The sequence below is a fragment of the Thamnophis sirtalis genome, unplaced genomic scaffold, assembly GCF_051295495.1.
Source record: "Thamnophis sirtalis isolate CommonGarterSnake01/CBP01778 unplaced genomic scaffold, rThaSir2_p1.2 scaffold_1, whole genome shotgun sequence".
Lineage (NCBI taxonomy): Eukaryota > Metazoa > Chordata > Lepidosauria > Squamata > Natricidae > Thamnophis > Thamnophis sirtalis.
This window is the reverse complement of record NW_028261381.1, coordinates 50,512,334-50,527,365: the sequence shown is the minus strand read 5'-3', so window position 1 is coordinate 50,527,365 and position 15,032 is coordinate 50,512,334. Positions and strand designations below refer to the sequence as shown.

At 41.5% G+C, this 15,032-nt stretch overlaps 1 protein-coding gene across 1 annotated transcript in view; it reads left to right on the top strand.

The window, feature by feature from the left end:
• The window catches only part of PDIA5 (protein disulfide isomerase family A member 5), a 255,318-nt gene that overhangs the window by 135,259 nt on the left and 105,027 nt on the right, over positions 1 to 15,032 (top strand). The window contains exon 8 of the mRNA XM_087711801.1: positions 3,796 to 3,863. Coding sequence (XP_087567927.1) covers positions 3,796 to 3,863 — 68 coding nt within the window. The remainder of the gene's footprint in view (positions 1 to 3,795; positions 3,864 to 15,032) is intronic.

Genomic DNA, 15,032 nt, shown 5'->3' with positions numbered 1-15,032 from the left:
AACATATCGCATGAACAGCAGGTTCGCGGCAGTATTATATGCCTGTGGATTGGAATACATGACATTAAGTTTAGAATTGTTTGATTTAGTTATGCAACTAAGTATATTTTCCACTGGTAATTTATAATGTCTTCTAGAGTCATCCCATAATAAATTTGAAAGATCAGTAATGAGCATGGGTTTATATTTCTTCAAAATTGGGTGGATGGCCCTGAAGGCTTATAATTCGTTAGTGAGGAAATGAACTTAATCTTTGAGCTTTAATCCTCCCTTCATTCAAAAGCTCAAAGCAATGAACTTTGAACTCCCTTGTAATTTTCCCTGCAGCAACCACCCTGCAGGGTAGGTTGGAATGAAAGAAAGTTAATGCACCCCCATCCTAACAGAGGCTAGAGATTCTCAAATATTTGAAGGGATACAAGTAGTGTTACCTGAGGTTCTAAATGTAAACTTTTACTAAACCAGAGAATTATGAACAATAATTCTCAATGATTCTGAATTATGAACAATAATTCTCAACAATACTGAAAAATGATATCAGAGAATGTTTTCAGATTCCTGTTTGGTTTTCATTAGAGACATAGTCTTTCAACAATGCCATGATTTTATCCTTTATTTTAGGTTATTCTTAGCTCAGGTTTTAAGTGTTTTTAGCTTATTAATAATGGTATGCTAAAATGCTATGCACACATTCATAGAAAATCATTAAAAATGATGTTTTCTTTATAGTGCTATTGTTTAATCATACTTTTAAGCTTTCTTTGACGGAAATAATTATATTGATTGATTGAAGGCTAAGAAATGGATAACAGATCCAATATACAGAGTTTTATTTTTTGGCCCTAAAAATATTGTCACTGAGGATGACAGTCTAGTAGAAATTTCTTCATCAATAGCAGTTAGACTTATATACCGCTTCATAGGGCTTTCAGCCCTCTCTAAGCGGTTTACAGAGTCAGCATATCGCCCCCAACAACAATCTGGGTCCTCATTTCACCCACCTCGGAAGGATGGAAGGCTGAGTCAACCTTGAGCCGGTGAGATTTGAACCACTGAACTGCAGATAGCAGTCAGCTGAAGTGGCCTGCAGTACTGCACCCAAACCACTGCGCCACCTCGGCTCTTTGCTATTGGCCTCAAGTTGCTATTGGCCTCAAGTAGCAAATAATTAAACATAGTTTTTAGTGTACTTAGTTAGCCATCTGCTTTTTACATTACATGGTATCAGTTTCAAGAATGCATGCATTCCTGAAAACTTGTAACAAACTTGTTGAAGGGCCTATGAAATATTTTCTAGTTTAATGTAGAATAAGTATTCTTAATAAAAGGAAAAGTCATTTTTATTTAATCAATTGCATTCCTTTTTATAATCTCATTAATTAACTAAACTGGAAATAAATCTTTTTTGCTAGAGTTTTAAAATTAAAAAACCTTACATTTTGTTGCTATTATTTTAATCAGAGTTTTGCCAAATGAAATTATATAATGGTTCCTCATGTCTCTGTAATGTTCTAAGTTTCATCCAGAAGTACCACAGAATCTGCATTTTCAGCAGAATGATGCTGATGCTAATAAAACATCCTGATTTTTGGTGAAAGGATGGAAAGAGGAAGGAAGGGAAGGGGAAGAGAGATCTAAAGAGCATAAAGACAGAAGGTAGATAGGCAAGGGGAAGGAAGGAAGGAGAAAGAATGGAAAGGGAGGAAGGCTAGAAGGAAGAAAGAGGGAGGGAGGGAAGGAAGGAAAGGAAGGAAGGAAGGAAAGGAGGGAGGGAGGGAGGGAGGGAGGTGGAAGGAGGAAGGAAGGAAGGGGTACTTCCACTTGTAGTCCTGGGACTGAATGCAGGAGGAGTCTCTCCATAGGATCAGCTGCTCCTCTGATCATGGTCTATGAAAATGTTACTGCCTGCCTGATGCAAATTTAGACAGACGGTGCTTTGGGCTGCCCCTCAAATCCCCCCTTTACTCCTCCCCCTGTAGAATTCAGCCCCCTGAGTTTTGCCTTTGAGGGGCATCTAAATGTCATGTGTGGTTATGGCGGATGGCAGAGTCAGCCGGAGGTTGAGAGGGCATTGGGGGCTTTTGTCCGCCTGTGGAGTTCTTCCCATGGACAGGATGGGATGTTGGCATGAAAGGGATCCAGGCACAATCTCACCTGTTCCAAGTAAAGTTGCCTTTTGCAATTGGCTACCAGTAATCCTCGACTTACGACCAGGATTATCCCCCAATTTCTGTTGCTAAGGGAGATGTTTGTTAAATGAATTTTGCCGCATTTTGCGACCTTTTATTACCACGTTAAGTGAATCATGGTGGTTGTTAAGTCAGGAACATGGCTGTTAAGTGAATCTGGGCTTCTCCATTGGAAAGGTGACCAGACCCTCCTGATTTTGGCGGGACAGTCCCGATTTTTAACAATTTGTCCCGCGTCCCACAGCATTTTTAAAAAGTCCCAATTTTTTTAAAAAAAATTTAATCACCCCCCCCCCCCCGGTCAGTGGTGTCCCTCTTTACCAATGTTAAAATCTGGTCACCTTATGCTACATTAATACCCCCATGCACTCTAAATTGGTTTTTCTAAAAATTTCATTCAGTGAATTGCATATTGGTACACATATGCCCAAGTTTCTAATTCATTTTTTCACTTCACATTTGGAATTAATCTAAGAAAGGTAATATTATAAAATAGGTTTTTGATTGCTGAACACTTGGGTATATAAAGGTCAGGAGAAATGCTTAACTCAGGAATAATTTTGGCAAGTAAGGAATAACTTTATGCATTTTTAAAACATATGCACACACAAAGTATGAGAGCCAGTGTGGTGTATTGGTTAAGGTGCAAGACTAGGTCACCCGTTGAACAGGGAAGTTGCAAAATATTTATGAATGTGCACTAGACTCATTGGTAGAGTAGGATTATTGTGACCATATTTCCATGGACAAAAATAAAGGACAAACCGGAAAAAGGGGCAAATCTGAAAAGGTTCATAAGAATAAAATATATTTTAATGTTTGTAACTTTGTTTACAAAGGAAAATAAAGAGACCGAGGAATAAAAAATTAAGAGAAACTCTACAAAAATGCATATTTTAATAAAAATAATATCAAATAATATTTGGAGATTTATTTTTTTAAAGCAACTCTATTTCCATAATTTTATAACAAAGTAAATTGTGAATTAAGTCATACTATTTGTACAATACTAGGGCTCCATGGCTAAGACACTGAGCTTGTCAATCAGAAGGTCAGCTGTTCGAATCCCTAGCGCTGCAAAACGGAATGAGCTCCTGTTACTTGTCCCAGCTTCTGCCAGGTCGAAAGCACATAATAAATGCAAGTAGAGAAATAGGGACCACTTTGGTGGGAAGGTAACAGCGCCCCATGCGCCTTCGGCGTTTAGTCATGCCGGCCACATGACCACAGAGACGTCTTTGGACAGTAATGGCTCTTCGGCTTAGAAACGGAGATGAGCACAGTCCTCTAGAGTTGGAAACAACTAACACTCATGTGCGGGGGAAACTTTACCTTTACTTATTTGTACAATAAAATGTAAATGCCCAGAATAAAGGACAAAAGTGCGTTTTTGAAAAGTAAATAAATCTAAAGGATACCGTTGTGAAAAAATGTGCTTTAGAATAATGGACTTACAGTCACTATAATTATGATCCATGACCATTAATGAAAAGTCCTTCATTCTGCAATCACACGCATGCATGTTGCATGGAGGAACTTTGTTCATTCAGTTTGCTTTGTAGATAAATTGAAGAATAATTATTTCTTCCCTTATATCTTGTATTAGGGTGTGGAGTTTGCAAAAGAATGATGCCAGCTTTCCAACAAGCATCCACCGAACTGAAGGGCATGTATGTAAGTGAAAAGTCTTGTAAGACGTTTTTGGGTTTTTAATTACTTCATTAATAAAAGTAAAGCTGCTTTATTGGTATGTTTTTAATATGTAATAGTTACTGAATATAAAACATGCTTAAATTAAAAAGCGAACAGAAATGTTACCTTATTTATATTAATCCTCTGGGAACATTTACTTGAAAGTATCAATTTAGAACAGGTTTCCATGGGATCTCGTTATACCTGAACATAAAGTCAAAATTAAATTTCCCATCTGGCTATTTTATATTCCAGGGAAGGTTACTTTGAATTGAAAGTGATGGAGTACCATGAAATCAAGTGTTTCCAATTCTCCCTCCTGTTGTATTTAATCACGTTTATATTCTCCCTTTCTTCTGGGAGGTAGGCAGTTCTTCAGAAGTAGCACACTGGGAAAATTTAGGCTGAATGGGAGTGACTGGCTTCAAGACCATTGTTTAGGGAATTAGTGTCAGATTGATATTTGTAGAGAGTCTTGGACTGGCCTGTCCATCTCTGTTGCCTCTATTGTTAGATGATTGCATTTGTAACTCTGGTTGCTGGTTGAGTCTGTCCATGACTTTTCAGGGAATTTGCATACATTTGTTTTTCTTGTGCCAATGTGCTATATATAGTGAAAAGACTTGCAAAAAGACTTAAAGTTGTGTTTTTTGTCATAAGCAATATATTAATTGCTTGCTTTCAAGAGTGCACTGAAATATGTAGATAAAAATATATAGTGTCTTCAAAATAGCTTTCATTGAGTATGCATGATCCGAGTTTAGGGCCCATTGCTCATAGCTTACAAAATGTAGAGGCTATTTAATATTGCAGGAAGACTGGTAATGCAAAATCTTCTTCAGATGTAAAATTATTAAAGACTATGTCCTGAATTGATAAGTCACACAAAGTAATGTTAGCCATATATGCCAGAAAATGCAAGAGTTTATATTATCTTTGTTAGGGCAATGATGGTAGAATTGTCAATAACATGATTCAACATAAAAGGAAGGTAATTTTATATACAGTGCATTCAGCAAGTATTCAGACTCCCTTCACTTTTGTCAATTTTGTTATGCTGAAACTGATTCTACAGTTGTTGAAATTCATTTTTTTTCCCTCATTAATCTGCACTCAATACCCCCTAATGACCAAGTGGAAACAGAATTTTAGAAATGTTTGTAAATGTATTAAAAAGAAATAAATTTATTAAAAAGAAAAAAAACCTGAAATATCAAGTGGCATAAGTATTCAGACCCTTTGCAACAACACTTATAGCTTAGATGCCTTCCATTTCTCTTGATTGTTACTGACACGTTTCTACACCTTAATTAGAGTCCACCTATGGTTAAGCTTGGGACGTGGTGGCTCAGTGGCTAAGACGCTGAGCTTGTTGATCAGAAGGTCAGCAGTTCAGCGGTTCGAATCCCTAGAACCGCATAATGGAGTGAGCTCCTGTTACTTGTTCCAGTTTCTGCTAATCTAGCAGTTTGAAAGCATGTAAAAATGCAAGTAGAAAAATAGGGACCACTTTGGTGGGAAGGTAACAGCGTTCCATGAGCCTTCAGCCTTTAGTCATGCCTGCCATATGATCTTTGGACAGCGCTGGCTTTTCGGTTTTGAAACGGAGATGAGCACTGTCCCCTAGAGTCGGGAACGACTAGCACATATGTGCAAGGGGGGAACCTTTACCTTATGGTTAAACTGAATGGAGCAAAGTACAGGGATATCCTCAATGAAAACCTGTTCCTCAGCACTCAGGACCTCGTTCACTTTCCACCATGACAATGATCCTAAGCTGACAGCCAAGATAACACAAAAGTGGCTTAGGGACAACTCTGATCACTTTCCCAGTCCACCGTGAGGTTCCACTTTTTTAATCACGACAACCCCAATATCATCGCTTGTGCCATTTTGGAGAGCACAAAGAGACAATATCCGATTTGTACAACCCCCAAAAATGGCTCAGCCAGAGCCCTGACTTGAACCATATTGAACATCTCTGGAGGGACCTGAAAATGGCTGTCCACCGATGGTCGCCATCCAATCTGACTGAATTTAAGAGGATTTGCAAGTTAGAATGGCAGAAAATACCCCAATCCAAGTGTGCAGTTTGTCACATCATGCCCAAAAGGACTCGAGTTTATAATTGCTGCCAAATTGCTTCAACAAAGTACTCAGTGAAGGATCTGAATACTTATGTCAATCTGATTTTTTTTTTTAAATACATTTACAGACATTTCTAGAATTCTGTTTTCACTTTGGGATTATGGGGTACCAAGTGTAGATTAATGAGGGGGAAAAGTGAATTTCAATGACTGTAGAATCAGGCTGCAGCATAACAAAATTGTCAAAAGTGAAGGGGGCAGAATACTTTCTGAATACACTGTATATCCTTCATCTAGAGTTTCATTCTGTGATGTTTCATTGACCGGATAATGCCACCCACATTGATCTTTTAAAAAACAATTGGAAATTTCCTTTAGCTTTCTTAATTAAAAATACCAATCCAAAATCCTTTCTAGTGTCCTGTTTTGGATTTTCATTTACAAAAGGATTTCCCCTGATGAATAATTCTGGAGACTTCAGAGGATTTTCTAATTAGCTTAAAGATATTGAATTAATATGGATTTTGGTTGCTTTTAATATGTTCAGCATGGCAACATTTGCTCTTTATGTGACACACAATATGAAGTGGTTCAGGTTAATTAAAGAAGATTTATAAGTAATTCTGTAGCCTCATTAAGTTTCCCGCTTCTTTTCCTGAGTGGCTAAAGATAATAATTTTGAAAACCAGTTTTTAAAACAAATATTGAAAAACTGTGATTAGAAAAATACAAGGAGCAAATAATAGAAGATGCTAGCAGAACGTGGCATAATCCTTTGGGAGCAAAAGATAGCAGGACCAAATATAATGCACCTAAACACCTCTTGACAGAAGAAAATGGCCCTTTGTTTGCCATCAGTGGAGTTTCACAGATGTCTTCCAAAGGGCATTTCTAAGAGATAATCCAAAAATCTTTAAAGTCTTTTCTGATGTCCTGGCTGTCTGATGTCAGAAACAAAGGATGTGATCTTGAATGTGGTGAAATAGTGTTAATAATTGGATAAATCAATTGACTGCACAGGTCAGAGCCCTCCATGTATTATTCAACTTCAGTACCAACCAACTCTAACCAGTATATTCTATTAGGAAGTACAATAGGAGCCCAATAATATTTGGAAAGCCAATTTTGATTCCTCTTGATGTCTGCTTTGGTAGCTGCATTGTTAGTACTGATTATTGCACCCATTGATCATTTTCTTCAATTATAATTAAACCTATTAATATCTGTATATCACTCCATTGCACTTTCGAAACTTCAGCATTTGTAGAGGTTCTGGTTATGTGGTGAAGGGAAAACCCCAGCTTCTTCGTGAAAAAGCCACATCAGCAGTGCATGAATGTTTGCCGATTCAGTGCCTGATGAGTATCAAGACTATTCTGAAAAAGAAGGGGAAGAAGATATGTAGGGAACAGAGAAAAAAGATGATCAGCCAAAAGCTCAGATTATCCTTAGAAGGCATGAACAAACAAACTCCCCCACCCTTCTACATTGACTGGACTTGAATCAACTTATTGCCCAGACAGAGAAGAGAGGTGATTTTTTTGAGCTGGACACCTAAGAGAAGGGGGAAGTGTGGGGACTACACAAGAAAGGTGCTGCTGATGCATCCCTATCTGAGGCTGGTGAGCCCATTGTTGGTGTGAGAGTTTGTTGTGGACTCAGAAAGTCCTCGACTTTATGACCTAGCGGCTAGCAACTAGCCAAGCCGTGCCCTGATTGGCTAAGGCGCGGCTTGGCTAAGCGCGGGCCACTAGGGGGCGCTTATTGGCTTTCCCTGCTTGACAGCTCCATATAAATAGCTGTCAAGCAGGGAAGGTGCTGAATCGCCTGTAAATAGTTCTGACCTGTTAATAAACACTTCTGCGTTTCTCCAGTCCTGGCTCCTGCCTCGTCCTTCCCGCTGATCCTCTAAACTGGCGACGAGGATGGGATCACGGCGATTCCACTGATCGGTGACCTAGGACGAACGAGAAGATCGTCAGCAGCGAGGCTGTGAAGTCCACGAAGCTTCCATCGAGTTCTTTCACCCTCCCGCTTCGCCTCACGCCTCACAAATCGAGATGGCAGCTCTGCCTCAATTCGCTCCGTTTGGGACCTCCAGCGAGTTGTGGGCCAGGTTCCTGGAGTGCTTTGAATGCTACTTAATAGCCTCAAAAAATCACAACCTGCCACCTGAGGAGGAGTGCAGCTTTTTCCTCAGCTGCTGCGGTCCGGCCATGTTCGCTTCCGCTAGAGCCCTGACTTCTCCTCGGCCAGTCTACCAGTTAAGCTGGGAGACATTGATGGCCAAATTAAAGAACCACTACAGTCCCACTCCCTCGCGGATCGCCCGCCGCTATGCCTTCTGCCAATGCGTGCAGAAACCGGCAGAGTCTGCAGTCGTTGCGCATAGCAGCCATCCAGTGCGAATTTGGGGACCTGGACGCTAACCTGGTGGAGCAATTCATCTGCGGCATTAAGGACCCTCGCCTCAGACGCCATCTGTTGGCACGGCTGGAGGTCACCCTGCAGCAAGCCGTGGACGAAGCCAGAGCCTCTGAGCTCTCGGCTGACATGCAGAGGGTTCAACCACCACCTCCTCCTCCTCCTGCTCGTGCCTGCCTCATAGACAAGCTCGTGCCGCTTGATGAGCCCGACTACGATCAAGATGCCCTGCTCCGCGCTCAGCCTAGGCGCCTCCCGACTCAACCTGCCGGCTGGGCCGTTTCTACATGTGTGGGCTGTGGGGGCAATCATAGCTGTTCCGCTTGCCCCTTTAAGGCCTCCATCTGCCGCCGTTGCGGCAAGAAATGGCACCTGGCGCAGGTCTACCGCGCCTCATTACCAGCGACCTCCTTCCTGCAGCTCCCTGCCACTCCGCAGCCTCAACCGTACCGCCAACCGGATCGTCAGCCTCTGCGGCAGGCTGAAGACTGCTACGCGGTGTCCCTGCCCAAAGACCTTGGGGAGACTGTCAGCCAGACCATGGCAGGAATGAAGAAGATCTCTGCAGCCCTTCGCCTGGAAGGTCAGCCCTGCAGGATGGAAGTGGACTGGCTCCTCACGTTCCCTGCTCTCCTGGTCTGCCTTCACCCAGTTGTGCCCTCAAATCAGCCGTGACCAGCTGATGCCAGCTGGCACCTTCCTAAGAGACTACCAGGGGACTCTCATTCCCACCCTGGGCTGTTTCCCTATCTGGGTTGACTATGGCAACTTCCATGGCCGTCTACTTGTATTAATTGTGCAAAAGGCCTTGCCTGCCATGTTAGGATTAGATTGGTTCCCTCCCCTGGGGTTAACTATTGAGGGGCTTCATCGAGTGGTTGGCTCCGCCCCCACTTTGGAGGACATCCTCTCCGAATTTGCAGATGTCTTCGATGGCCAGCTGGGGACTTACAAGGGGACTCCCATCTCCCTCAACCTCAACCCCCAGGTTGCACCATTTAGGCTGAAGGCTCGCAGGGTGCCTTTTGCCTTGAGGCCTAAGGTTGATGCTGAGTTAGATAAGTTGTTGGCGCAGGGCGTCCTGGAGCCCGTCGACCACTCCTGATGGGAGACCTCAATTGTGGTCCCTGTCAAGGCCGACAGATCCATCAGGATCTGCGCCAACTACAAGTCAACAATCAACCTCGGCCTCCAGGCAAACCCCTATCCAGTCCCTGTGGTGCAGCACCTGCTCCATTCATTGGGGCGGGGCTGCACCTTTGCCAAACTGGATATGGCGCAGGCCTACCAGCAGCTCCCAGTGGATGACGAGGCGGCAGCCGCCCAGACCGTCACCCATCGTGGGGCTTTCCATTGTCGCCGCCTCCAATGTGGCGTCTCCGTGACCCCGGGGATCTTCCAGAGCCTCATGGAGCGCCTGCTCCATGGGCTCCCCGGTGTGGTTCCGTACCTTGATGATGTTCTGATCTCTGCCAACAGCCGCTCAGAACTCATCGAAGTACTCAGGAAGGTCCTCCTCCATTTCAGGGGCGCGGGCTTAAAATTGAAGCGCAGCAAATGTTCCTTTGCTGTGCCAAGAGTGGAGTTCTTGGGCTTCATGATTGACACCCAAGGGATCCACCCTACTCAGGAACGCCCCCACTCCTTCCTCCAAGGCGGAACTGCAGGCGTTCCTGGGGCTTCTGAATTTTTACAAACTATTTGTGCTGCACAAGGCGTCACTAGTCGAGCCGCTGCATCGGTTGCTCGACCGATCTGCGGCCTGGCACTGGGGCAGCCGCAAAGCGCATGCCCCAGTGCCAAGCTGTCAAAGACATGCTTACGTCAGTGGCTGTCTTAGTCCAGTACAGTGACAAGCTGACGCTGGTGTGTGATGCCTCCTCCTACAGTCTGAGGGCGGTCCTGAGCCATGTCCTCCCGAATGGCTCGGAGGCCCACATGGCTTTCTATTCCCGGACACTCTCCTCCATGGCGCGCAACTACATCCAGATCGACAAGGAGGCTCTGGCTGCAGTGTCCAGGATTAAGAAATTCCATGATTACCTCTATGGGTGGCATTGTACTCTTGTCACGGACCATAAGCCTCTCCTTGGGCTTCTGGACAGCGACAGGCCGACCCCTCCTATCCTTTCTCAAGGATTACCTGTTGGACGGAGTTTCTGGTGGCGTACTCCTACACGCTGCAGTACCGTCCTGGCAAGCAGCTGGGGCATGCTGATGCCCTTAGCCGCTGCCCCCTTCCTGACACCGACCCCTCCCCGGTGCCATCCCTCTCTGCCCTCTCCATTGCTTCCCTGGATCTCCCTCTCACTGCCTCCGATGTGGCGGCTCACACTCTGGTCGATCCCGTCTTGTCCCAGGTGAGCTCCTGGGTTCTCCGGGGTTGGCCTCTTGGGAAGGTGCCTAAAGAGTTGGAGATCAGGCCTCAAATTGCTGCTACTGGAACAATTTATCTATAGGATAGGCTCTTCCCCCCACCCCAAAAAAACCCCATTAACTTGACTTCTCATTTTTTTACTGCTGTGGCTCCAAAGAGTCTTATTTTTTGCTTTCAAACCTTGTACTCAAGGGATAGAATATTTCAAGTTCCCTTCAACTTTGCAAAAGCAGTTATATGTTAGTCATCTCCACACCTCTCTATCTAAAATGATCTCTGGTACAGGATAGATTTCTTTAATCTGATCCTGTTTTGAGATGGTAGTGTTTAAATCTGTAATATGTTACTCTTCAGATGCACTGAATATCAACACCTGATCATTTTTTAGCCATGATAGAGTTGAAGTCCAAGTCCTTCAGAGCCCCAGGTTGTAAGAGGCTCCTGTAACAATCACAGTTTTCCATTGTTTGCAGAATCATCAGAAGCTTTTTCTGAAAAGTGTGGTGATTAAGGTTAGACAAGGTCTAGGAAGAGCCACTCTCAAGTCCATCTTCAGCTGTGGAAGTTTACTGGATGACTTTGAGCAAGTCATTTCTTCTCAGACTAACCTAGCTCACCATGTTTTTATTGTGAGGGAAAATATTCAATACTTTTATTTTGGCCAAGTGTGATTAGACACAGAAGGAATTTTGTCTCCAGCACAGAAACTCTGAATGTACATGCAAAGCAACAGAGTAATAATAATCATAATATGATACCAATAAGAGGGGACAGTAGAGAAGATGAGAAGATAATGCTACAGCCATAAAACATGGGTAAATATACTTAGACATAAAACAATACTGTGAGGATTAGGTGTTCAGCAGAAGGAGTGATGGCATGAGGGGAAAAACTGTCCCTGAACTCAGGAGTTTAATTAGGAGGAGAAATTGCTATGTACGAGTGAAACTCGAAAAATTAGAATATCGTGCAAAAGTTCATTTATTTCAGTAATGCTACTTAAAAGGTGAAACTAATATATGAGATAGACTCATTACATGCAATGCAAGATAGTTCAAGCTGTGATTTGTCATAATTGTGATGATTATGGCGTACAGCTCATGAAAACCCCAAATCCACCATCTCAGAAAATTAGAATATTACATGCAATCAATAAAACAAGGACTGTACATAGAACAATATTGGAGTATCTTGCTTTGCATGTAATGAGTCTTATCTCATATATTAGTTTCACTTTTTAAGTTGCATTACTGAAATAAATGAACTTTTGCACGATATTCTAATTTTTTGAGTTTCACCTGCATGTAAATTGAGCTCCTCAAGGAAAGACTGTATATAAACCAACCAATCAAATAAATAAAAATAAAAAATAAAACAGGAAAAATCATCACCTTCCTCTGTGTGAAATTGTATTCAGATCATTCTGTATTTATGTGGCTAGCACAATAGTTCCTAATCTATTGTAAAATAATAGTATTGCTTCAATTGTATTGTAGATACTCCTCAACTATTATGACCGGTGTTTCAATTCTAAGTTTTTGTGCTTATAGGTTGAGTCATCATGTGACTGGATCTGATCTTACATCCATTTTTACAGTGGTTGTAAGTCACGTCACGGAGATCATTAAGTGAATTCAGCTTTCTCAGTGGCCATTTTGTAAATTGTGATCATGTGACCACAGGATGCCATAGCTGGCTGTTAATATTACCTGGTTGCCAAATGCCCGAATTGCAATTACCTGACCATGGAAGGTGTTGTGATGGATTGTGATAGTTGTAAGTGTAAATTTAAGTCATAAGACCATTCTTTTGGAGGTTGCCTTAATTTCGAATCTTTGCTAAACAAATAGTCATAAATTGGGAACTACCTGTACTACATAACTGAGACCAGTACTTGAAGCAGAATTTAATTGTCTGAAAAAGAAAAGTAAATCAGATAATTTGCTAAAGAAAAAAAGGCTTGCCTTTTTTGAAGGAAGTTGCAACATTCAAATTTTGAAAGACTAAGTGAAGCATGAAGAGGTTTTACACAGGTAAAACCAGGCAAGTGGAGCAAATTCAGATATATTTGTGCATATTTAATTTTTGTTTTAAATATAGAGAAAAATTCAAGGATTCAACAATCCTCCCATATATGCAAAAATTAACTGATTCCGTTCTGTTTTAAGATGAGACAACTAGAAAATGTGTAGATAATGAATATAATGGCATATCTGAGTACAGTACTCAGTATCTCTGCTTTTATTTTTCTAAGTCAGAATTCTTTTATAGGGTATGTGCTTACAATTACAGCCTTGATACCAATTGGATATTTTGTTGCTTTTATAGATAATAAGTTTTATAAATCAGCCCAATGGGTTTTATAGGTTTTAAGCCTATAATTGTTGTCCTATCTTACATTTATCATTTACCTATAAGAACATTGATATTTTCCCTTTTAATTTGCACAAAGTCACAGTCTGTAATAAATTTTATTCTGTTCAGCTTCTCCTTTCCTATTTTTGTCTTGCCACGGCACTTTACCAAAAGATAATTAGCACCTGGGAAGAAATTGAGTCAGGTTTCTTCAAATTAGTTTTCCGAGGAAGCCTTTTTGATGTGTAACATTTCATTAAACATGGATAACTGGACTGTTCAGCAGCAGACTAGAGGCAGTACTAATGTTATAAAAGGGCAAAGATTTGCAAAATACAGTTTTTTTCCAGTCATTGGCATATAAATGTCCAGTTGAAAATTTAACACTTCCTCGTAAAAATATAAACTCTCCTCTGAGAAAAATTCATAAAAACAGAGATTTCTGAAGCATTCTTTTGCTACTCCTAAAAGCGGAATTACCTATGTCAAAAATTGCCCAGTGATTTGCTACACCATGCTTTTCCTTGTCCTTAAATTTCTGAGAGAGAGAGAGAGAGAGAGAGAGAGAGAGAGAGAGAGAGAGAGAGAGAGAGACAGAGAGACAGAGAGACAGAGAGAGAGACAGAGAGAGAGAGAGAGAGAGACAGAGAGAGAGAGAGAGAGATTGACAAGGTGTTGCTTTTAAAACAGCAACAGCAGCAGGTCTGTAAATAAACAAACCTAGTCTTCTGGTATTTAGACTAATAAGAATAATTGTGGGATTATAACTGGTTGTGAGATCTATAGAATTTAGTCAAAAGAGGTGGTGGGGGTGCCTTTACCCCCATGGTAACTTGATACATTGTTGTTTCTGAACTGAAAATTTAAATGAAGACCTCAAAAGATAGCTCTGCAGCGATGATGGGTGGGAAGAGAGAAAGGAGAGGGAGGGAAGGGGAGAGGGGGTGGGGAGAAAGGAAGGAAGGAGGGAAGGAAAGAAAGAAAAAGAAAGAAAGAAAGGGAAGTAAAGAAAGAAAGAAAGAAAGAGAGGAAGGAAGGAAGGAAGGAAGGAAGGAAGGAAGGAAGGAAGGAAGGAAGGAAGGAAGGAAATATGTGAAAACAACTTTCGTGGTCTATACTAGCGAGATGAAAATGGTGGATGTAGGAGTTTTCCTATTAATCTATTTGACATTGTTTAAAGTAGGTGTTGAGCATCCAGAATAGTCGATAAAGAAAAGACTTATGTGTGCTCTTAAACATTTTTCAAGGTTCCTGGGTAACAGCTGACCTTCTTTGGATGATCTACTTTAACATTTCATACCAGCTCTGAGCACATTTGGCCTCAGCAGTTCCTTCATTTGGGAAACTGGCATTAAATTCTGCTGCAGCATTTTATGTGGAAAGAGAAAATCCTCTTCTTGGATGAGGGACAAGTAGGGGAGATAGATTAATTCCATGCTGCTAAAGGGATTTAAGCCTTCACTGGTATTAATCAGAAGTTAATCTTTCAGTTGTATCTTCAGCAACTAGCCACTGTGGGATAAAGCAGCAAGACTACTTGGATCAGAGAGAAGCAGTCCTGTTCTCATTATAGTTTCATTTAAAAGTGCTTGGGGCTTTGGAGGAGCAGAAAGATATATTATTTCACATAGAGGATCTCAAGTTACAAATTCGGGATCTAAGAGCCTCTTTTTAGTTTTGCTTGTGCCAAGGAGTGAAGAGAAAATTCTGAATCTACTCCTTTTTTTTTAAATTAAAAAAGTGCCTTATACCTGAACAGCTACTACTAGTATAGTTGTTATTGAAGTTCCAAAGATATCCTAGTGATACAATTTCCAACAAATATGAATGCCAAGTTATTTTCACTTGCTCAAGATGTTTTTAAGGCATTCTTATCTGGAAATGTAACATATTCATGCAGTCTACATT